The following is a 23557-nucleotide window of genomic DNA, read 5'->3' on the forward strand; positions in this document are numbered from 1 at the left end:
GCTTGAAGAATCTTCTTTCCAATACCTAACTTTACCACTTCCTTGCTCTAACGTAGGCAAAGAGAATGACTGGGGTTGGAGGGAAGGGAGATGATATTTACCAGCTTTGCTGTGGTGCTCTTTGCCGCCTCCTGCTGGGCAGGAGTGATATTCCCAATAGTAATTAGATCCGTGGACTCACCGTGTCAGAAAGAAATGTGGCGTGTTAGGAGGCCTGAGGACAGGTTTGAAAACCAGTGTTCTAGAGGAACTTTAATTGATTACTTCTAATAAAGATGCGCTGCAACTTATTTAGTCTAGTCGTGCCATTCTAATGCCCCGTGCTATGGCGGTCTATTTCAAAAGTATTTTGCTTTGTTTTTTTGGTGGGAGCTAACTGTTTTGACTTTCTCCAATCGGCACACTAGCCATAAAAAATAGTTTGAGTACCGTATGGCTAGAGTGCCGAACGGAAACGTTTTGAAGTGGGCAGCTGTACTACAGGGTATTAGAATGGCACGGCTAGATTAAAAAGTAAGTTACAGCGCATCTTCATTTGAAGAAATCAATTAAAGTGCCATAAAACATTTTGAGTGTGAAAAAAAAAAGCTTACAAGTATTTTAATAAAATTTCCAAAAATCTGCAAAATACTTATACTTTAGTGTTCCCAGGTGAAGCTTGCTCCAACCCCCTACCCCCCTCCATCAGTGTCCTAAATCTTATTCTATCATATAACAAAGTGTGCACGTGAGGATAATTATTTATGCAAGTAAGGGGGTCTTGAGGAGGGACATCAGATACTGCTATTGTTTGTTGCCAAGAGGCTTTTCTGATGATGGCTCAGGGCAATCAGGGGGCTCCACACCCCGGCGATCTGGCCTGAATAGTGAGAGACATTGCCAGGGCTTCATGATTCGGGCGTTGACGTCACACGCAGCATTTAGCGGTCTAATTACCAAAAAGGAATGCCAAAGTCATATATGTCTACTATTTCTGAACAAAGGGAATCCTAGAGAAGCATTTACAACCATTTGTGCCATAATTGCACAAGCTGTTTGTAAATAAATTTCAGTGAGAAACCCAATTAATTTTTTTTTATAGTAAATCATATAAGATATGATAAAAATAATGGTATCTTTAGAAAGTCCATGTAATTGAGAGAAAACCGGTATAGAATGTGTGGGTACAGTAAATGAGTAGAGGAAAATTACGCTAACCACAGACACCACAGAAATGTAAAAACAGCCCTGGTTCTCAACAGTAAGAAAATTGAAAAATGGTCTGGTCACTAAGGGATTAAAAAGGAGATAAAAGTGAATTTGAAATGTTCAGCAGACCGGGGGGCAAGTGGTGAATGTCTGTGCAGGTTGCATACTAATGTATACACTGCAGGTCATGTACAGACACACCGTAAATGCATAAAATATTATAACTTTTTTTTAAAAATTATTTGTGCAAAATAAGCATATTGCCAAACTGCTTCTAATGGAATTTTAAATGCCTCGCCATAGACTTCAAATACATCCCTTAAAGGGACAATCTACTCCAGAATTTTTTATTTTAAAGAGATAATATAACTGTTGATTATGCAAAACTGGGGAATAAGTAATAAAGGGATTAATATACTTTTTACCTCTGTGATTACCTTGTATCTAAGACTTTGTGGACTGCCCCCTTCTTTTGACAGACTTGCATTTTACCCAATCAGTGATTGCTCCTAGATAACTCCACGGGAGTGAGCAAAATGTTATCTATATGGCACAGATGAACTAGCACCATCTAACTGTAAACAACTGTCAAAAAGCACTGAGATAAGAGGGGTCTTTCAAGAGCTTAGAAATTAGCATTTGAGCCTACCTAGGTTTAGCTCTCAACAAAGAATACCAAGAGAACAAAGCAAATTTTATCATAAAAGTAAATTGGAAAGTTGTTTAAAAATGCAGGTCCTATGTCAATCATGAAAGTTTAATTTTGACTTAACTGTCCCATTAATTATATCAAATTAAAAACCTCAATAATTGTTGGTTTGGTAAAAGAATTAAAGGGGGAATGTTTCTTCCATGACTCATATAGAGCACATAGTTTTAAAGAGAATTTAAAATTAAATTTGTTATCCTTTGTTGAAAATACCTAGGAAGGTTGCGTGCACGTGTGGGGAAAACTATATGCCAGCAGTTTTTAAACTTTTTTTTGCAGCATTCTTGCTGCCATATAGTGATCCAAAACTGTGCACACTCCTGAGCCTGCCTGCTTGCTTTCCAACAAGGGATACCAAGAGTAAAAGTAAATTGGAAAGTTTTTTTTTTTAAATTGTACACGTTATCTAAATCATGAAAGAACAATTTTTTCCTTACATTGTATTGATGAATAAGGTTTGTATGTTGAAACCCATAACAGCTGTAAAATGTATTTTATTGCACATTTACATCTTACATTGCGAACAGCACATTTTTTTTGTGAATTTAGGACAAGCAGCATTCTAGATTTACTACAGCTGCCTACAAGGGCTTAGAAATTAGCATACAAGTCTAACTAGGTTTAGCTTTCAACAAAGAATACCAAGAGAACAAAGCAAATTTGACGATAAAAGTATTTTGGAAAATTGTTAAAAATTGCATGCCCTATCCGAATCATGAAAGTTTAATTTTGACAAGACTGTCCCTTTAATTACATTGTATAGATAAACCAAATGGTAAAAACAGCAGCCAAATACTGTACCTTCTGAACAAACTGAGGGTTCACAGTTATCTCTTGATCCATAGCTTTTAATCGGTCATCAAGATCTATACATCGTAACATCTGGAAAGGGAAAAACCTTAGTAAAACATCCTTTTCCGTATGTCAGTGATATTATACACAGTATCTGTGATTTTTTTTTTTTCCCAAACAGGCAAATTATATTTACAGATGTAGAGTAAATTGAATGTGGGTATAGCAGTTACGGCATATTCAAAATGCAAATTCTTTACCTCTTGATCAATGTTGTGAAGCATAGCAGGATTGTTATATTTCTCTGGATTATCATGAAAACACACCATGCCATCCTTCTGATTAATACTTGCAAAGATCTCCCCGTCTTCAATCTGAATGATACCAAAGAGAGAGCGCATAAGCACACACAAAAATAAATCTCAACAACAAACAACCACTTCAAAGTTTTAGAGAGACAGAAATCCCAGGTTTAGATCATGTAAAATGAATTATGGTTGGCTGGTCAATATGACCTATTCTCAAAGCCATCATACAACTGAACCAGCTTAGCCTATTTTCACAGCAATACACCAAACATCACTTGTTTCACCTTTTAAACGCCGTTATGGCGTTCTGTTCCGTCCTAACTGTGCCGGCTTTAGCACGGAATAGAACGTCCTAGCCGTTTGGCTGTCCTAAAGCCAATGGCACTTCCAGAATTAGATTGCGGTCTGAAGGGTGTGCCTATCGTCATAAGGACGCCCCCGACCCGATCCCATCATTGAAATATCGCAATTGCGCATGATCGCGGGATTTCAATTTGTTTACATTGGAACGTTCTTCTGATGTAGACAAATTAACCCTATTATCAAAGTTTTAACTTCCCAATCCATGGAGGAAGGGGGTTCTAAAGTTTTTTTGAAAAGAAAGAAAAGCCTTTCCATAGATTATGCAAAATCCTCAATAAAGACTTAAACAGGCTTTTCACACTGAATATAAATCAGTTGGCCAACACTCAAGTTCTTTAAAGAAAAAGTCAATCCTAGAGTTTGTGAAACGCTAGGATTGACCAGTGAAAAAAATAAAAAGGGCTTTCATTCATGAAGTAAAAAAATCCTTCATGCTGAAAGCTCCTTTATTTGTGCCAAGCGTTGCCGCACTGAGCTGCTCAGGCAGCCCACTGCAGAACGTGGTTTTGTTAGAGAGGTGATGACTTCACCTCTTAGCCAATAGACATGCGGGAAATCCGGCCCATCTCCCTGTGGCGCCGGATTTCCCACACACTTTTTGATAAGGAGGGGGAAACGTAACCTCTCAGCAAAATAGCGTTCTGAATGAATGAAAGTCCCCTTTATTTGTTTCAATGGTCAGTCCTAGTGTTTCACACTTTAATAACAGCCCTAATGACTACCTAAAATCACAGATTTCCAGGATTACTTTGGGTGAAAGCATCTTGTCAAAGCAGTTTAAAGATTGTCCCGTCAGCGTTTCCTAGGGAACGGAAATGAATAACCTTGGATTACAGAGTACAATTTATGAATCACGTGATCTTCAAAACAGCACAAGTTAGAAATTGCTCTTATTCTAATATAGCATTAAACATTAACATTTTGTATAAGGTAATCAGTAGAGTCCCCCAGGGATCAGTACTGGGCCTTGTTCTTTTTAATATTTTTATAAATGACTTGGAGCAAGGATTAAATAGCGACATCTATTTTTGCAGATGATACTAAGTTAAGTAAGGTCATTAGGTCAGAGCAGGATGAACTTTCGTTACAAAGGGATCTGCAAAAATTAGAAGTATTTGCAGGTAAATGGAAAATGAGATTTAATACGGGAAAATGCAAGGTTCTACATTTTGGAAGTAAAAATAAGCAGGAAATTATTTAAATGGGACAAGACTTACCAAACAGAGGAGGAAAGGGATTTGGGAGTAGTAATAGATAACCAGCTAAAGATGGGTGCACAATGCAGGGCAGCGTCTTCAAAGGCTAATAAGATACTAGCATGTATTAAGAGAGGCATTGATTCAAGGGATTCTGTCACTATATAAAGCCCTGGTAAGACCTCACCTTGAGTATGGAGTGCAGTTCTGGGGACCGATCGCAAAAAAAGATATTGCAGAACTAGAAAAAATTCAGAGAAGGGCCACAAAGCTAATAAAGGGAATGGAGAATTTAAGCTATGAGGAGAGGCTAGCCAAACTGGGTCTGTTTTCTTTAGAAAAAAGGCGCTTGAGAGGTGACATGATTACTTTATATAAATATATTCAAGGCCCATATAAAGAGATGGCAGAAGCTCTGTTTATTCCAAGAAAATTGTTTGTGACAAGAGGTCACAATTTAAGGTTGGAGGAAAGGAGATTTAATCTCCTGCAACGGAAATGTTTTTTCACTGTAAGAGCAATAAAATTGTGGAACTCATTACCAAAGGAAGTAGTGAATGCCAATACCATAGATACATTTAAAAATGGTTTTGATACATTTCTGTCTAGAAACAAAATTCATGGATATGATTGCTTGTATTAAATAGGTCACCTTTTAGTGAGGTTATTCAAGTTTAACTGGAACTGGAAGTATTTTGTATAGGTTGAACTTGGACTTCGGTCTTTTTTCAATCATCATCAATTTCATCTACTACGTTACTATAAAATAGGAGTGTAAGCCAAATTCAATAAAAAAAAAAAAAAAAAGTTACATTTTAATTTGTTGTACACACTCACAACTTTTAAATGTTTTACATTTGTGCTCAGTGAATCTGAACCTGTGCCTAAGTACCGAATGCATTAGTGCAGGTGATGACAAGTTTATATCAAAGTTAGGGGCCAGCAAAAATACCAAGGAGCTGGACATAAACGGTTTAGCAACCAACGAACATTTATTTATTTTTAAATATTTTTTGCTCATGGTATTTATCCAGCTCTGTATTAAAAAAACAGCGTGAGATAAGCCAAATTTTCGCAAAGGGACATTATACACCAATTTTCATATAACTGCATGTATTAGGCACTACTATAAAGAATAATATGCACAGATACCGATATAAAAATCCAGTATAAAACCTTTTAAAAACGTAGTTAGAAGCTCCCAGTTTAGCACTGTTGAGGTTAGGCTAGGACACCCACTAAAATGGGCTAAGAAAGCAGGAATAGCAGACCCCTGCATACGAAAAGGCCCATTACACCAGCAGGAGCAAGCTAGAGTCTGTAGACATCTAAAACTTTGGGTCTGAAAAAACACCCCCAGATGGGCTATATAAATGGATCATCTACAAAACATTCATACAAAGAAAAACCTAATGTACAATGTCCCTTTAAAGGGATATGAAACCAGAAAGAGCATGTGATTTTAAACAACTTTCTATTTTACTTCGATTATCAAATTTTCTTTGTTCTCTTGGCATCTTGTTGAAAAGCAGGGACTTATGCTTAGGAGCCGGCCCATTTCTGGAGCACTATACGGCAGCAGTTTTGTTATCCATTTGCAAGAGCACTACAGGGCAGCATTATTTCCTGCCATAGTGCTACTACCTAGGTACTCTACAACACAGAATATCATTAGAAAAAAATCAAATTTGATCATAGAAGTAAAAGGTAAACTTTTTGAAAATGGTATTCTCTGTCTAAATCACAAAAGCTTTTTTCTGGGTTTCATATCCCTTTAAATACAGCAATGGTGCGACTATTAGGATCGTCATGCAAGGTAACATGCATATAGAAATATGGGGTTTAGGTCAAGTCCTAGCACAATTATACCAATGTAAAGAGAAAGAAAACAGCAATCCAGAGTATGTGCAGATTAAAGGGACAGTCAACACCAGAATTTTTGTTGTTTAAAAAGATAGAAAAACATAATTTATGTAAGAACTTACCTGATAAATTCATTTCTTTCATATTAGCAAGAGTCCATGAGCTAGTGACGTATGGGATATACAATCCTACCAGGAGGGGCAAAGTTTCCCAAACCTCAAAATGCCTATAAATACACCCCTCACCACACCCACAATTCAGTTTAACGAATAGCCAAGAAGTGGGGTGATAAAAAAGTGCAAAAGCATATAAAATAAGGAATTGGAATAATTGTGCTTTATACAAAATCATAACCACCACAAAAAAAGGGCGGGCCTCATGGACTCTTGCTAATATGAAAGAAATGAATTTATCAGGTAAGTTCTTACATAAATTATGTTTTCATTCATGTAATTAGCAAGAGTCCATGAGCTAGTGACGTATGGGATAATGACTACCCAAGATGTGGATCTTTCCACACAAGAGTCACTAGAGAGGGAGGGATAAAATAAAGACAGCCAATTCCTGCTGAAAATAATCCACACCCAAAATAAAGTTTAACGAAAAACATAAGCAGAAGATTCAAACTGAAACCGCTGCCTGAAGTACTTTTCTACCAAAAACTGCTTCAGAAGAAGAAAATACATCAAAATGGTAGAATTTAGTAAAAGTATGCAAAGAGGACCAAGTTGCTGCTTTGCAAATCTGATCAACCGAAGCTTCATTCCTAAACGCCCAGGAAGTAGAAACTGACCTAGTAGAATGAGCTGTAATCCTCTGAGGCGGAGTTTTACCCGACTCAACATAGGCAAGATGAATTAAAGATTTCAACCAAGATGCCAAAGAAATGGCAGAAGCTTTCTGGCCTTTTCTAGCACCGGAAAAAATAACAAATAGACTAGAAGTCTTTCGGAAAGACTTAGTAGCTTCAACATAATATTTCAAAGCTCTAACAACATCCAAAGAATGCAACGATTTCTCCTTAGAATTCTTAGGATTAGGACATAATGAAGGAACCACAATTTCTCTACTAATGTTGTTGGAATTCACAACTTTAGGTAAAAATTCAAAAGAAGTTCGCAACACCGCCTTATCCTGATGAAAAATCAGAAAAGGAGACTCACAAGAAAGAGCAGATAATTCAGAAAAACTTCTGGCAGAAGAGATGGCCAAAAGGAACAAAACTTTCCAAGAAAGTAATTTAATGTCCAATGAATGCATAGGTTCAAACGGAGGAGCTTGAAGAGCTCCCAGAACCAAATTCAAACTCCAAGGAGGAGAAATTGACTTAATGACAGGTTTTATACGAACCAAAGCTTGTACAAAACAATGAATATCAGGAAGAATAGCAATCTTTCTGTGAAAAAGAACAGAAAGAGCAGAGATTTGTCCTTTCAAAGAACTTGCGGACAAACCCTTATCTAAACCATCCTGAAGGAACTGTAAAATTCTCGGTATTCTAAAAGAATGCCAGGAAAAATGATGAGAAAGACACCAAGAAATATAAGTCTTCCAGACTCTATAATATATCTCTCGAGATACAGATTTACGAGCCTGTAACATAGTATTAATCACAGAGTCAGAGAAACCTCTTTGACCAAGAATCAAGCGTTCAATCTCCATACCTTTAAATTTAAGGATTTCAGATCCTGATGGAAAAAAGGACCTTGTGACAGAAGGTCTGGTCTTAACGGAAGAGTCCACGGTTGGCAAGAGGCCATCCGGACAAGATCCGCATACCAAAACCTGTGAGGCCATGCCGGAGCTACCAGCAGAACAAACGAGCATTCCTTCAGAATCTTGGAGATTACTCTTGGAAGAAGAACTAGAGGCGGAAAGATATAGGCAGGATGATACTTCCAAGGAAGTGATAATGCATCCACTGCCTCCGCCTGAGGATCCCGGGATCTGGACAGATACCTGGGAAGTTTCTTGTTTAGATGGGACGCCATCAGATCTATTTCTGGAAGTTCCCACATTTGAACAATCTGAAGAAATACCTCTGGGTGAAGAGACCATTCGCCCGGATGCAACGTTTGGCGACTGAGATAATCCGCTTCCCAATTGTCTATACCTGGGATATGAACCGCAGAGATTAGACAGGAGCTGGATTCCGCCCAAACCAAAATTCGAGATACTTCTTTCATAGCCAGAGGACTGTGAGTCCCTCCTTGATGATTGATGTATGCCACAGTTGTGACATTGTCTGTCTGAAAACAAATGAACGATTCTCTCTTCAGAAGAGGCCAAAACTGAAGAGCTCTGAAAATTGCACGGAGTTCCAAAATATTGATCGGTAATCTCACCTCCTGAGATTCCCAAACTCCTTGTGCCGTCAGAGATCCCCACACAGCTCCCCAACCTGTGAGACTTGCATCTGTTGAAATTACAGTCCAGGTCGGAAGCACAAAAGAAGCCCCCTGAATTAAACGATGGTGATCTGTCCACCATGTTAGAGAGTGTCGAACAATCGGTTTTAAAGATATTAATTGAGATATCTTCGTGTAATCCTTGCACCATTGCTTCAGCATACAGAGCTGAAGAGGTCGCATGTGAAAACGAGCAAAGGGGATCGCGTCCGATGCAGCAGTCATAAGACCTAGAATTTCCATGCATAAGGCTACCGAAGGGAATGATTGTGACTGAAGGTTTCGACAAGCTGTAATCAACTTTAGACGTCTCTTGTCTGTTAAAGACAGAGTCATGGACACTGAATCCATCTGGAAACCCAGAAAGGTTACCCTTGTCTGAGGAATCAAAGAACTTTTTGGTAAATTGATCCTCCAACCATGATCTTGAAGAAACAACACAAGTCGATTCGTATGAGATTCTGCTAAATGTAAAGACTGAGCAAGTACCAAGATATCGTCCAAATAAGGAAATACCACAATACCCCGTTCTCTGATTACAGACAGCAGGGCACCGAGAACCTTTGTAAAAATTCTTGGAGCTGTAGCTAGGCCAAACGGCAGAGCCACAAACTGGTAATGCTTGTCCAGAAACGAGAATCTCAGGAACTGATAATGATCTGGATGAATCGGAATATGCAGATATGCATCCTGTAAATCTATTGTGGACATATAATTCCCTTGCTGAACAAAAGGTAAGATAGTCCTTACAGTTACCATCTTGAACGTTGGTATCCTTACATAACGATTCAATATTTTTAGATCCAGAACTGGTCTGAAAGAATTCTCCTTTTTTGGTACAATGAAGAGATTTGAATAAAACCCCATCCCCTGTTCCGGAACTGGAACTGGCATAATTACTCCAGTCAACTCTAGATCTGAAACACATTTCAGAAATGCTTGAGCTTTTACTGGATTTACTGGGACACGGGAAAGAAAAAATCTCTTTGCAGGAGGTCTCAACTTGAAACCAATTCTGTACCCTTCTGAAACAATGCTCTGAATCCAAAGATTGTGAACAGAATTTATCCAAATTTCCTTGAAAAAACGTAACCTGCCCCCTACCAGCTGAGCTGGAATGAGGGCCGCACCTTCATGTGGACTTAGAAGCAGGCTTTGCCTTTCTAGCTGGCTTGGATTTATTCCAGACTGGAGATGGTCTCCAAACTGAAACTGCTCCTGAGGATGAAGGATCAGGCTTTTGTTCTTTGTTGAAACGAAAGGAACGAAAACGATTATTAGCCCTGTTTTTACCCTTAGATTTTTTATCCTGTGGTAAAAAAGTTCCTTTCCCACCAGTAACAGTTGAAATAATGGAATCCAACTGAGAACCAAATAATTTGTTACCCTGGAAAGAAATGGAAAGTAAAGTTGATTTAGAAGCCATATCAGCATTCCAAGTTTTAAGCCATAAAGCTCTTCTAGCTAAAATAGCTAGAGACATAAACCTGACATCAACTCTGATATCATCAAAAATGGCATCACAGATAAAATTATTAGCATGCTGTAGAAGAATAATAATATCATGAGAATCACGATGTGTTACTTGTTGCGCTAAAGTTTCCAACCAAAAAGTTGAAGCTGCAGCAACATCAGCCAAAGATATAGCAGGTCTAAGAAGATTACCTGAACACAGATAAGCTTTTCTTAGAAAGGATTCAATTTTCCTATCTAGAGGATCCTTAAACGAAGTACCATCTGACGTATTAATAGTAGTACGTTTAGCAAGGGTAGAAATAGCCCCATCAACTTTAGGGATCTTGTCCCAAAATTCTAATCTGTCAGACGGCACAGGATATAATTGCTTAAAATGTTTAGAAGGAGTAAATGAATTACCCAAATTATCCCATTCTTTGGAAATTACTGCAGAAATAGCATTAGGAACAGGAAAAACTTCTGGAATAACCACAGGAGCTTTAAATACCTTATCTAAACGTTTAGAATTAGTATCAAGAGGACCAGAATCCTCTATTTCTAAAGCAATTAGTACTTCTTTAAGTAAAGAACGAATAAATTCCATTTTAAATAAATATGAAGATTTATCAGCATCAACCTCTGAGACAGAATCCTCTGAACCAGAGGAATCATCAGAATCAGAATGATGATGTTCATTTAAAAATTCATCTGTAGGGAGAGAAGTTTTAAAAGATTTTTTACGTTTACTAGAAGGAGAAATAACAGACATAGCCTTCTTTATGGATTCAGAAACAAAATCTCTTATATTATCAGGAACATTCTGCACCTTAGATGTTGAAGGAACTGCAACAGGCAATGGTACTTTACTAAAGGAAATATCTGCTTTAACAAGTTTGTCATGACAATCAATACAAACAACAGCTGGAGGAATAGCTACCAAAAGTTTACAGCAGATACACTTAGCTTTGGTAGATTCAGCACTAGACAGCGATTTTCCTGTAGTATCTTCTGACTCAGATGCAACGTGAGACATCTTGCAATATGTAAGAGAAAAAACAACATATATATAAAGCAAAATTGATCAAATTCCTTAAATGACAGTTTCAGGAATGGGAAAAAATGCCAAAGAACAAGCTTCTAGCAACCAGAAGCAATAAAAAATTAGACTTAAATAATGTGGAGACAAAAGTGACGCCCATATTTTTTCGCGCCAAATAAGACGCCCACATTATTTGGCGCCTAAATGCTTTTTGGAGCCAAAAATGACGCCACATCCGGAACGCCGACATTTTCGGTGCAAAATAACGTCAAAAAATGACGCAACTTCCGGCGACACGTATGACGCCGGAAACGGAAATAGAATTTTTGCGCCAAAAAAGTCCGCGCCAAGAATGACGCAATAAAATGAAGCATTTTCAGCCCCCGCGAGCCTAACAGCCCACAGGGAAAAAGTCAAATTTTAAGGTAAGAAAAATGTTAAATTAAAATGCATTATCCCAAATATGAAACTGACTGTCTGAAAATAAGGAAAGTTGAACATTCTGAGTCAAGGCAAATAAATGTTTGAATACATATATTTAGAACTTTATAAACAAAGTGCCCAACCATAGCTAGGAGTGTCACAGAAAATAAGATTTACTTACCCCAGGACACTCATCTACATATAGCAGATAGCCAAACCAGTACTGAAACGAGAATCAGCAGAGGTAATGGCATATATAAGAGTATATCGTCGATCTGAAAAGGGAGGTAAGAGATGAATCTCTACGACCGATAACAGAGAACCTATGAAATACACCCCATAGAAGGAGATCACTGCATTCAAATAGGCAATACTCTCCTCACATCCCTCTGACATTCACTGCACGCCGAGAGGAAAACCGGGCTCCAACTTGCTGCGGAGCGCATATCAACGTAGAATCTAGCACAAACTTACTTCACCACCTCCATCGGAGGCAAAGTTTGTAAAACTGAATTGTGGGTGTGGTGAGGGGTGTATTTATAGGCATTTTGAGGTTTGGGAAACTTTGCCCCTCCTGGTAGGAATGTATATCCCATACGTCACTAGCTCATGGACTCTTGCTAATTACATGAAAGAAATCCCTTTATTACCCATTCCCCAGTTTTGCATAACAAACAGTTATAATACACGTTTTACTTCTAATTACCTTGTATCTAAGCCTCTGCAGACTGCCCCCTTATTTAAGTTAATTTGACAGACTTGCATTTTAGCCTATGTGAAACACATGAACTAATGCCCTCTAAGTGGTGAAAAACTGTCAAAATGCTTTCAGATTAGAGATCTAAGAAATTAGCATATGAACCTCCTAGGTTTAGCTTTTGACTAAGAATACCAAGAGAACAAAGCAAAATTGGTGTTAAAGTAAATTGGAAAGTTGTTTCAAATTACATGCCCTCTGGTCAGTGCAGGTAGAACATTACCAAACTCCACATAGAGCAACAAAAGTCCTCTTACGTGTTTCGTGTGACCAAACGCTCAGAGAGGTGTGGATGTGCAGGTGTGTGGTTCCTTTATACCTAAGGATTTTATTAAAGGGAAAGTTTACTCAAAAATGTTCTCCCCTTTAATATGTTCCCAATGAACCAGTTCACCTGCTGGAGTGTATTAAATTGTTTACAAGTATTTCCATTAACCTTATATTGGCATTTGAATTAGTTTATTTAGCCTGTGGTATTCCCCACCTATTCTAAAAGTTTTTGGCCTCAAGGCCAAGCTGTGTTAACACAGTCAGTAATAGAAATTACACTCCCAGGGGGTTATAGAAGAGATAAGGTCATTATATAAACAAAGGCAGGTGGTTAAAAATGAACAACAAAGGAGAGACAAAGCTACTCCTGTCGGACCCCTTAGGTGTCCGACAGGAGTAGCTTTGTCTCTCCTTGTTGTTCATTTTTAACCGCTTGCCTTGATTTAGATAATGACCTGTTGATATAGAAATACTTAAACTACTAATCTCTCAGCCTTCAGTCTTAGTCTTACTGTTAAATGTAATACAACCCTCGGATTGTAAGGGCTTAGTCTATTTTGGTTAAACATTGGGACTGTTGGCTGTCAGACAATATAGCAGATATTTATATCAGTACTTTGATATCTACCAATTACCAGGTTTAAGCGTTTTTAATTTACCTTGCTCTAGCTATTGTATGCATGTTTGTTCCTAGTCGATGCAATAAAAGATAGAATGAATGAATGTGATGGAACTTTTTAACTGATATTTTCCTATGTATTTCACTATATTAGACACAGAGTGTATGTGTGGAGCTTATTTCTATATACTATATTGTATTCTCTTTTACAACTAGTTTAACTAGTTGTTTGGTTCTGTTTAAATTAAGACTCCACAACAGGTATTGCTCTCAAATAATATTATAAGAATTTATTTATTCAGCATACAAATAAAGTTATATTTAGACAATACCTGTAATTATATAACTGTCACCCCCTAATCTTTAAACGCTCTAACGGACTTAAGACTGGTCAAAAACCTCTATCTACCCCGAGAGGGAGAATAGAGGACCCCATGAGATATCCAAAAGACCAAATCAAACAGAGCAACCCGTGGTTGCCACAGAACCACTGTCCAGGGAAACAAACTCCCTAGGAGGACAAGGACCAGAAGATGAGTCCATAGTCAGGAGAAAACATTAGGATGATCCTCATATCCCTGACACAGCACCATACCAACTATGGTGTTCTACAAAACCACAAGTTCCCCCTTGCAACCTAGACAAGGCAAACCCGTCAGGCTAATCATAGACAAGCAGCGACAGAAAAACCATCCCAGCAGCTTAAAAAGAGCTCTCCAAGAGGACAGAGCCACCTGTGAGCAAAACGCGCGATGACCGATCAACGGGCAGCAAAGCCGTCCTAAGCCATCGTGGGAGTCATCCCACTGAGAAGTGCCAATAAAATCTCAACAGCTCCCGACCAGAAAATTCCGTAATCCAAGGAGCAATCCATCCCAGCAGCAGCTACCACCGGTAGAGAGATGAGCACTAAGAGTTCCCCCTCAAAAGAGGAAGGATGGATTCAATAAAAGTAAACGGTTCATACTGCCAAAAGCAGACTGATCCCCAGCTTTCCTTCCAGGATAACTGTCCCAGACCAAAGGCTAGTGAATGACCGAAGAGAAGAGTCTCAGACCTTCTCTTCGGGAAAAAAAAAGGATGAATCTACGAGGAATCAAAACCCCAGAGTAGAACTCTGACCGCTACTAAAAAAATTGGCATTCTACCCTGAACCATGACAGGAACCTCATGCTTGGGTCCAAGGACCCCAACACTGCATCCTTCCATAAGGAACCCTCCTCAAGGGAAGAAAGCACTTTGACCCACAGCATTCCGATACCAGAATTCAATTCCGTGATTCTGAGAATGCAAGAGAGGGAAGAAACCCTACGAGGCAAGAAAAATAAGGACACACGGCCCTTTACAGATACTGAGGTACCTCCAAACCAAGGAGAACACATAAGAACCCCTTCCCCACCCTAGGTGCGAAGAAGATTAATCAACAGAAACCACCCTACAAGAGGCCAAACTCTTCGGCCAAAATTGTCAGCCCAGTTGGAATAGCAACTAAAGCCTACCAGGAAGCATCAGATGTCCCAGCAGACAAGTAGGGACCGTCAGAAAACCTCAAACTGAAGCCTCAGGTCAATATTAAACTCACATAAGAGTCAGAAAACCCCTGACCCCACCAAAAGGGACACGCGGGAGAACCAACCCCTAAGGGTTAAGCAGAACCATCCAAACCCATTCCAGGCAAGAAACGGGGTCCTAAACCAGAGTCCTCAAAAAACGGAGCCAATCCGAAGATCTAAAGCCCCTGAGGAACCCATAACTGCCTCCTATGGTTAGGAGCGCACCCAGACAGAGCCTTCTGCCATCTAAAGTCCTTAGATGTAAAGTACCTAGCAACCTCCACAAACCCAAGAGTCTGAACAAAAAAACTCCAGACTGGTTTAGGAAAGGGCCAAGTACCCTTGGACCACAAGGCAATCCATAAAGACAGGCCTAAAGACCTGACCCACACACTGGAAGAGATAAAATGGTCAGCTTCCTGACCCCAGACAGGCGAAGAGACTATAACTGACCCCATACCTCCTACCTTCAAGTCCAAAGAGCTAGATCTGCAATAAGATCGACGGATAGCACCCGAGAGTCTAAAGACAATGGTATGACAAGGGCAGTTCTTTTCTTGAGAAGACGACAGTCTCCAGAGATCCTTGCAGGATCGGTCTCCCAACATCCTTGAAATGTAATAACGACGGGAGCCTCGCAGCTCCTGCTAGAACAGCAGGGTGACCCCTGCACTCCACGTACTAAAGCAAACGAAAAACTGATTAAAAAAAAAAAAAAAAAAAAAAAAAAAAAAAGGACATGCCCACTCTTCCAGAACAAATTACCCAAACCAAGACGGGAGGGAAGGAAACATCGCCACCGCCAAAGGAATGCGACTAAGCTACAGGAGTCGACATCCGGAGATACTGCAAGTTAAGACGCAAGTCATCCACTATCCAGAAACTAGATCTCCAGAAGTCAAAACACATCTCCAAAGGAATGGAAACTTATGGTTCTGAGTCCCCAGGGATCCTAGGAACCACGATGACGTCTGAAAAAGTCGGTCACGCATCCCAAGCAGTATTGACAGAAAAAAAAAAAAAAAAAAAAAAAAAAAAAAAAAAAAAAAAACTTATATCGGAGTTCACAACTTACCTACCAGAAGCGTTAGATCTATGCCCCAGGCCCCATACGTCGTTGTAGTATCCGAGCCCGGGGTCCATAACACTAGGCCTTAAACTTTTTTTTTTTTTTTAAAGCCGACAGGCTAATCAGCACCACAAGGGTGACATGAACCCAAGAAACAGTAGACAGCGCCTGACCAGTACCTGCCTGGTACAAGAACGCTCCAGCATCTGTCTAAGGTCCAAGAAAAATCGACCCAAAGGTTTGATAATATAACTAGAAAACATAACCTCGGTCTTAAACAAAGTGCGCAACTTCCGAGGAAGTGCCCATGCGACCACAAAATCTCAAGTATCGGTTCCAGAGACTTAATGTTCCCAAACGAAAGTTATAACAGACGTGAACTTATACAAAACAAATCAAAAACATCCTATCTGGATCTAAAATAAATGCAAGGCAGCATCCGCGGGTGAACACCCAAGAAAAAAGGGTACGCCAACCAGACCAGCCGATCAAAGGCCCCCTTCACCCAAGCACAGAACTGGAACCGATACATAAGAAAAAGAAACACAGAGGCGTCAAGGAGATTAGCTTCATCCCCAAACGCCTATCCAAGGCCTCGAATCCCTCGGCCCACTAGGACTGGAATCCTCTAGCAACGCCAAAACATGCCTTAGTAGGACACGAAGACGTGCCAACCTATAACGGAAGGCAAAATTATCCCTTGCCGGATCGACAAACAACTCCGGTCCCAAGGTTGGGGCCTCTGAAGCCTCAGAGGCCCCCACTTCCCCAGGAGGCCGAACTGAATTGGGCGAACCCACGTCCAACGTGCCCTGGTTGACAGAACACGGACAGTATCTTAAAAATATTTCACTTGGGAGATACAAATGAGCCAGAGCCATAGATATGGCTATGCGGAACTGTGCAGTAACCTCTGGAGGAAACAAGCCACCTTACGGAGAAAGAGTAGAGGCCATAGGGACACCTGCCTGAGTAGCAAAGGAAAGTTCTGGGACACGCGCCTCACAGGACCTAGAATCCTCGGGGGCGGATGGCTCAACGCACTCTGAGGACCCTGAATCGGGAGAAGAGAGTAATCTGAAACGGCAATCGGAACATAACTGATGGGCATGGATAACACGGGCCATTTCATAATCATCACAAGACGTATTCTCCACATCGGAGACATCCGTGTCTAAAAAAAAAAAAAACGTGCAAGTCATAAAAACGTGCGCAAATCAAAAATTCGCACAGATAAATAAGGCCGTAATGTTCCGAAAAGCCACGAGCCAAAAGTATTACTACACATCAGCACATAGAACCACGTAACAAACATGATGTCCCCCCTGTTTAATAACCCCCCTCAGGAGATATTAACCCATGATTCCTATTTTTAAGATAAAAGGAGTCCCATTGGGACCCTACCTTCTCGTTTACATCATGTTCACATAATGAAGTAAAATGAAACAATCTTACCGGAATCTACGCTGTGGAACAGGAACACGGCCCTTCAAGTGTGACAGACAGTAGCCTCGCTTCTGACATGGACTTGAGCGAATAAAGGCAGGCAGCGAAACTAGTAAACGCTGATTTGGCATGGAGTTGTTAATATGAGTCTCCGGACTCTAACCTTCATCTATGATCTTACTGAGAGGCTGACCGGATTACTTAAAACTCCAGTCCCATTTCGAAGAGTACTACCCTCCATAAGAGACTCTCTCAAACTTCTGACACTTCTCTGCCAACCTCCTGAGACAAAAGGCAATGAATGACTGGGGGGGGGGGGATAAGGGGAGTGGGGGAGGTATTTGAAGCCTTTTGGTTGGGGTGTCTTTGCCTCCTCCTGGTGGCCAGGTTCTGAATTCCCAAAAGTAATGAATGCAGCTGTGGACTCGGTTTAAAAAGAAAACCCACATTCATTTAAATATAATGTTTGTGTGTAATGGAACTAAATTAGAAGAAAAAGATGAGATCCAACTTTTCCGTAAAAACAATCCTTTATTAGATCCACATTATTAAAATGGAAAACACGGGGAACACAGCAGATCCTGAAATAGTGTAACGGGTGCAGCACTGACAGGCTTATGCGTTTCGGAAATGCATCCGTAGTCACAGCCTGATTGTTTTTACGGAAAAGTCAGATCTCATCTTTTTCTTCTAATCTACTCGTTCCAGCATATTTGACATTTCCGGCTGTTGTGTGCAATTGGAGCAGGTGTTCATTCTATCATTGGCTGGAGGAGAAGCCACCTGAGAGCAAAGCAGGTGTGATGTAGGGGTAGCGGAAGTATTCCCTGTGGGGGGGGGGGGGGCGGGCCGCAAGAACCTGTGAGCTGCATCGTGTGGAAGTGAGTGAGACTATGTCCCCTCTTCATTTGCAGCACAGTTTATTAGACCGGATCGTGAGTTAATACCCGATATAAAGCTTCCAATCCTTCTCTATGAGGTATGCTTGTATAAAGTGACACCAAATCTATAGCAGCTCATTTATAGTGTGATTGCCAATTTGTGATATTTTTTCTTTAAAATTCCAAGAATCTCTGATATAACCTGGACTGATAGACACTATAGGCTGCAGGTAAAAATCCAACCATTGGTGCAAATTTTCTCCCAGGGTTCCAGTTGTGGACACGATGGGGCGACCTGGTGGATTGTGTATGTCTTTATGTATTTTGGGTATAATGAATACTGATATTTTGGGATGATCAACTTTTATAAAATCAAGGAGTAGCTTGATCTAGTAGACCCTCACTGATTACATCCATTGAATATGGAATCCACTTCTTGTTTGTATTTAACAGTGGGGTTAAAGGTTAGTCATGTGTTTCATATTTCAGTTGTCTCATTACTTTTTGTACATATTTACATCTATCCAATATAACTATTTTGCCGCCCTTATCGGCTTCAGTTACAACTCATTGATATTTTTGTAATTCTTGTAAAGCTTTACGTTCCTTAAAACTTAAAATTACACTGTTGAGGTTTTAAAGGTGTATTTTCAACTTTTTTGGCCAATTCTATTAGATCCGATATTACTTTTCTCTGGAAAAAAAAAACAGAATTTATGTTTACCCGATAAATTTCTCTCTCTTGTTATGTATCGAGTCCACGGATTCATCCATACTTGTGGGATATTCTCCATCCCTACAGGAAGTGGCAAAGAGAGCACCCACAGCAGAGCTTTCTATATAGCTCCTCCCTTAGCTCCGCCCTCCCCAGTCATTCGACCGAAGGCTAGGAAGAAAAAGGAGAAACTATAGGGTGCAGTGGTGACTGAAGTTTTTTAATTAAAAATATACTACCCGTCTAAGACAGGGCGGGCCGTGGACTCGATACATCACAAAAGAAAGAAATTTATCAGGCAAGCATAAATTCTGTTTTCTCTTGTAAGATGTATTGAGTCCACGGATTCATCCATACTTGTGGGATGCCAATACCAAAGCTTTAGGACACAGATGAAGGGAGGGACAAGACAGGTACCCTAAACGGAAGGCACCACTGCTTGTAAAACCTCTCTCCCAAAAATAGCTTCCGAGGAAGCAAAAGTATCGAATTTGGAAAATTTAGAAAATTTGGAAAAAGTATGAAGCGAAGACCAAGTCGCCGCCTTACAAATCTGTTCAACAGAAGCCTCATTTTTAAAAGCCCATGTGGAAGCCACTGCTCTAGTAGAATGAGCAGTAATTCTTTCAGGAGGCTGCTGGCCAGCAGTCTCATAAGCCAAACGGATGATGCTTTTCAGCCAAAAGGAAAGAGGTAGCCGTAGCCTTTTGACCTCTCCGTTTACCAGAATAAACAACAAACAATGAAGATGTTTGACGGAAATCTTTAGTTGCTTGTAAGTAGAACTTTAAAGCACGAACCACATCAAGATTGTGCAACAGACGTTCCTTCTTTGATGAAGGATTAGGACACAGAGAAGGAACAACAATCTCCTGATTGATATTCCTATTAGAAACAACCTTAGGAAGAAACCCAGGTTTGATACGCAAAACCACCTTATCTGCATGGAAAACTAGGTAAGGTGAGTCACACTGTAAAGCAGATAACTAAGAAACTCTTCGAGCCGAAGAGATAGCTACTAAAAACAAAACTTTCCAAGATAGAAGCTTAATATCTATGGAATGCATAGGTTCAAACGGAACCCCTTGAAGAACATTAAGAACCAAATTTAGGCTCTATGGTGGAGCAACAGGTTTAAATACAGGCTTGATACTGACCAAGGCCTGACTAAACGCTTGAACGTCTGGGACATCTGACAGACGTTTGTAAAAGAATAGACAAAGCAGATATTTGTCCCTTTAAGGAGCTAGCTGATAATCCCTTCTCCAATCCTTCTTGGAGAAAGGACAAAATTCTAGGAATCCTAATCTTACTCCATGAGTAACCCTTGGATTCACACCAACCAAGATATCTGCGCCAAATCTTATGATAGATTTTCCTGGTGACAGGCTTTCTAGCCTGAATCAGGGTATCAATGACCGACTCAGAGAAACCACGCTTTGATAGAATCAGGCGTTCAATCTCGAAGCAGTCAGGAGCAGAGAAATTAGATTTGGATGCTTGAATGGACCTTGGATTAGAAGGTCCTGCCTCATTGGCAGAGTCCACGGTGGAACAGATGACATGTCCACCAGGTCTGCATACCAAGTCCTGCGTGGCCATGCAGGCGCTATCAGAATCACAGAAGCTCTCTCCTGCTTGATTCTGGCAACCAGACGTGGGAGGAGAGGAAACGGTGGAAATACATAAGCCAGATTGAAGGACCAGGGCACTGCTAGAGCATCTATCAGTACCGCCTGGGGATCCCGGGACCTAGACCCGTAACAAGGAAGTTTGGCGTTCTGTCGGGACGCCATCAGATCCAATTCTGGTGTGCCCCATAGCTGAGTCAGTTGGGCAAATACCTCCGGATGGAGCTCCCACTCCCCCGGATGAAAAGTCCGACGACTTAGGAAATCCGCCTCCCAGTTCTCTACCCCTGGGATATGGATTGCTGAGAGATGTCAAGAGTGATCCTCCGCCCATCGGATTATTTTGGTTACCTCCATAAATCGCTAGAGAACTCTGTGTTCCTCCTTGATGATTGATATAGGCTACAGTCGTGATGTTGTCTGACTGAAATCTGATGAATTTGGCCGCAGCTAGCTGAGGCCATGCCTGAAGTGCAGTGAATATCGCTCAGTTCTAGAATGTTTATCGGGAAGAGAGATTCCTCCCGAGACCATAAGCCCTGTGCTTTCAGGGATTTCCAGACTGCACCCCAGCCTAGCAGGCTGGCATCTGTCGTTACTATGAGCCACTCTGGCCTGTGGAAACACATTCCCTGAGACAGGTGGTCCTGAGACAGGTGGTCCTGAGACAACCACCAGAGAAGAGAATCTCTGGTCTCTTGGTCCAGATGCAGTTGAAGAGATAAATCTGCATAATCCCCATTCCACTGTTTGAGCATTCATAGTTGCAGTAGTCTGAGGTGTAGGCGGGCATAAGGAACTATGTTCATTGCCGCTACCATGAGTCTGATTACCTCCATACACTGAGCCACTGATGGCCGAGGAATGGAATGAAGAGCTCGGCAAGTGATTAAAAGTTTTGATTTTCTGACCGCCGTCAGAAATATTTTCATTTCTATCGAGTCTATCAGAGTCCCTAGGAAGGAAACTCTTGTGAGAGGGATGAGAGAACTCTTTTTTTATGTTCACCTTCCATCCGTGAGATCTCAGAAAAGCCAACATGATGTCCGTGTGAGACTTGGCTAGCTGGAAAATCGACGCCTGAATTAAGATGTCGTCTAGATAAGGCGCCACTGCTATACCCCGCGGTCTTAGAACCGCCAAAAGGGACCCTAGCACCTTTGTGAAAATTCTGGGAGCCGTGGCCAACCCGAAAAGCAAGGGCCACAAACTGGTAATGCCTGTCCAGAAAGGCGAATCTGAGGAATTGATGATGATCTCTGTGAATAGGGATGTGTAGATACGCATCCTTTAAATCAACGGTAGTCATATATTGACCCTCCTGGATCAGAGGAAGAATAGTCCGAATAGTCTCCATCTTGAAAGAGGAATTTGTTTAAAATTTTGAGATCCAAGATCGGTCTGAAAGTTCCCTCTTTTTTGGGAACCACAAACAGGTTGGCGTAAAAACCTAGCCCTTGTTCCTCTCTTGGAACTGGGCGGATCACTCCCATGGTATATAGGTCTTCTACACAGCGTAAGAACGCCTCTTTGTCTGGTTTGCAGACAATTGAGAAATGTGAAATCTCCCCCTGGGGGGGGAGGAGGGGAGTCTTTGAAGTCCAGAAGATATCCTTGGGACACAATTTCTAAAGCCCAGGAATCGTGAACATCTCTTGCCTGAGCAAAGAGAGAGTCTGCCCCCTACTAGATCTGGTCCCGGATCGGGAGCTACCCCTTCATGCTGTCTTAGAGGCAGCAGCAGGCTTCTTGGCCTGTTTACCTTTGTTCCAAGCCTGGTTAGGTCTCCTGACTGACTTGGATTGGACAGAATTCCCCTCTTGCTTTGCTGCAGGGGAAGCTGAAGCGGGACCTTTGAAGTTCCGAAAGGAACAAAAATTATTTTGTTTGGTCCTCATCTTATTTGTTTTATCCTGAGGGAGGGCATGGCCTTTCCCTCCAGTGATGTCTGAAATAATCTCTTTCAGTGTAGGCCCGAATAGGGTCTTTCCTTTGAAAGGGATGTTCAACAACTTAGATTTTGATGACACATCAGCAGACCAGGACTTAAGCCATAACGCCCTGCGTGCTAAAATGGCAAAACCTGAATTATTTGCAGCTAATTTAGCCATTTGGAAAGCGGCATCTGTAATGAAAGAATTAGCCAACTTAAGGGCCTTAATTATATCCATAATATCCTCTAATGGAGTCTCCACCTGGAGAGCCTCAAACCAGAAAGCAGCTGCAGTAGTTACAGGAACAATGCATGCAATAGGAGACCCTCTAATTTTTTTATCCATAGGACCTTTAAAAGCACAACTGTCTTCGATAGGTATAGTTGTACGCTTAGCAAGAGTAGAAATATCTCCCTCCACCTTAGGAACAGTCTGCCACGAGTCCTGTATGGTGTCAGATATGGGAAACATTTTCTTAAAAACAGGAGGGGGAGCGAACGGAATACCTGGTCTATCCCACTCCTTAGTAACAATAGTCACAATCCTCTTAGGGACTGGAAAAACATCAGTGTAAACAGGAACCTCTAAGTATCTGTCCATTTTACACAATTTCTCTGGGACCACTATAGGATCACAATCGTCTAGATTAGCTAATACCTCCTTGAGCAATAAGCGGAGGTGTTCAAGCTTAAATTTAAAGGCCGTCATATCAGAATCTGTCTGAGGGAGCATCTTTCCTGAATCAGAAATCTCTCCCCCAGATAACAAATCCCTTACCCCTACTTCAGAACATTGTGAGGGTATATCGTATACGGCTACTAAAGCGTCAGACGGCTCAGCATTTGTTCCTAACCCAGAGCTGTCACGCTTTCCTTGAAAACCAGGCAGTTTAGAGAAACCCTCTGTGAGGGTTTTATTCATAACTATGGCCATGCCTT

General features: G+C 40.8%; 1 protein-coding gene across 1 annotated transcript in view; it reads right to left on the reverse strand.

Annotated features, from left to right (window-relative positions):
• The window catches only part of COPS3 (COP9 signalosome subunit 3), a 62474-nt gene that overhangs the window by 10756 nt on the left and 28161 nt on the right, over nt 1–23557 (reverse strand). The window contains exons 10-11 of the mRNA XM_053695141.1: nt 2950–3063; nt 2699–2779 (exon numbers count right to left, since the gene is read on the reverse strand). Of these exons, the coding sequence (XP_053551116.1) occupies nt 2699–2779; nt 2950–3063 (195 nt within the window). The remainder of the gene's footprint in view (nt 1–2698; nt 2780–2949; nt 3064–23557) is intronic.

This window comes from Bombina bombina, chromosome 11 (assembly GCF_027579735.1).
Source record: "Bombina bombina isolate aBomBom1 chromosome 11, aBomBom1.pri, whole genome shotgun sequence".
In the NCBI taxonomy this organism is placed as follows: Eukaryota; Metazoa; Chordata; class Amphibia; order Anura; family Bombinatoridae; genus Bombina; species Bombina bombina.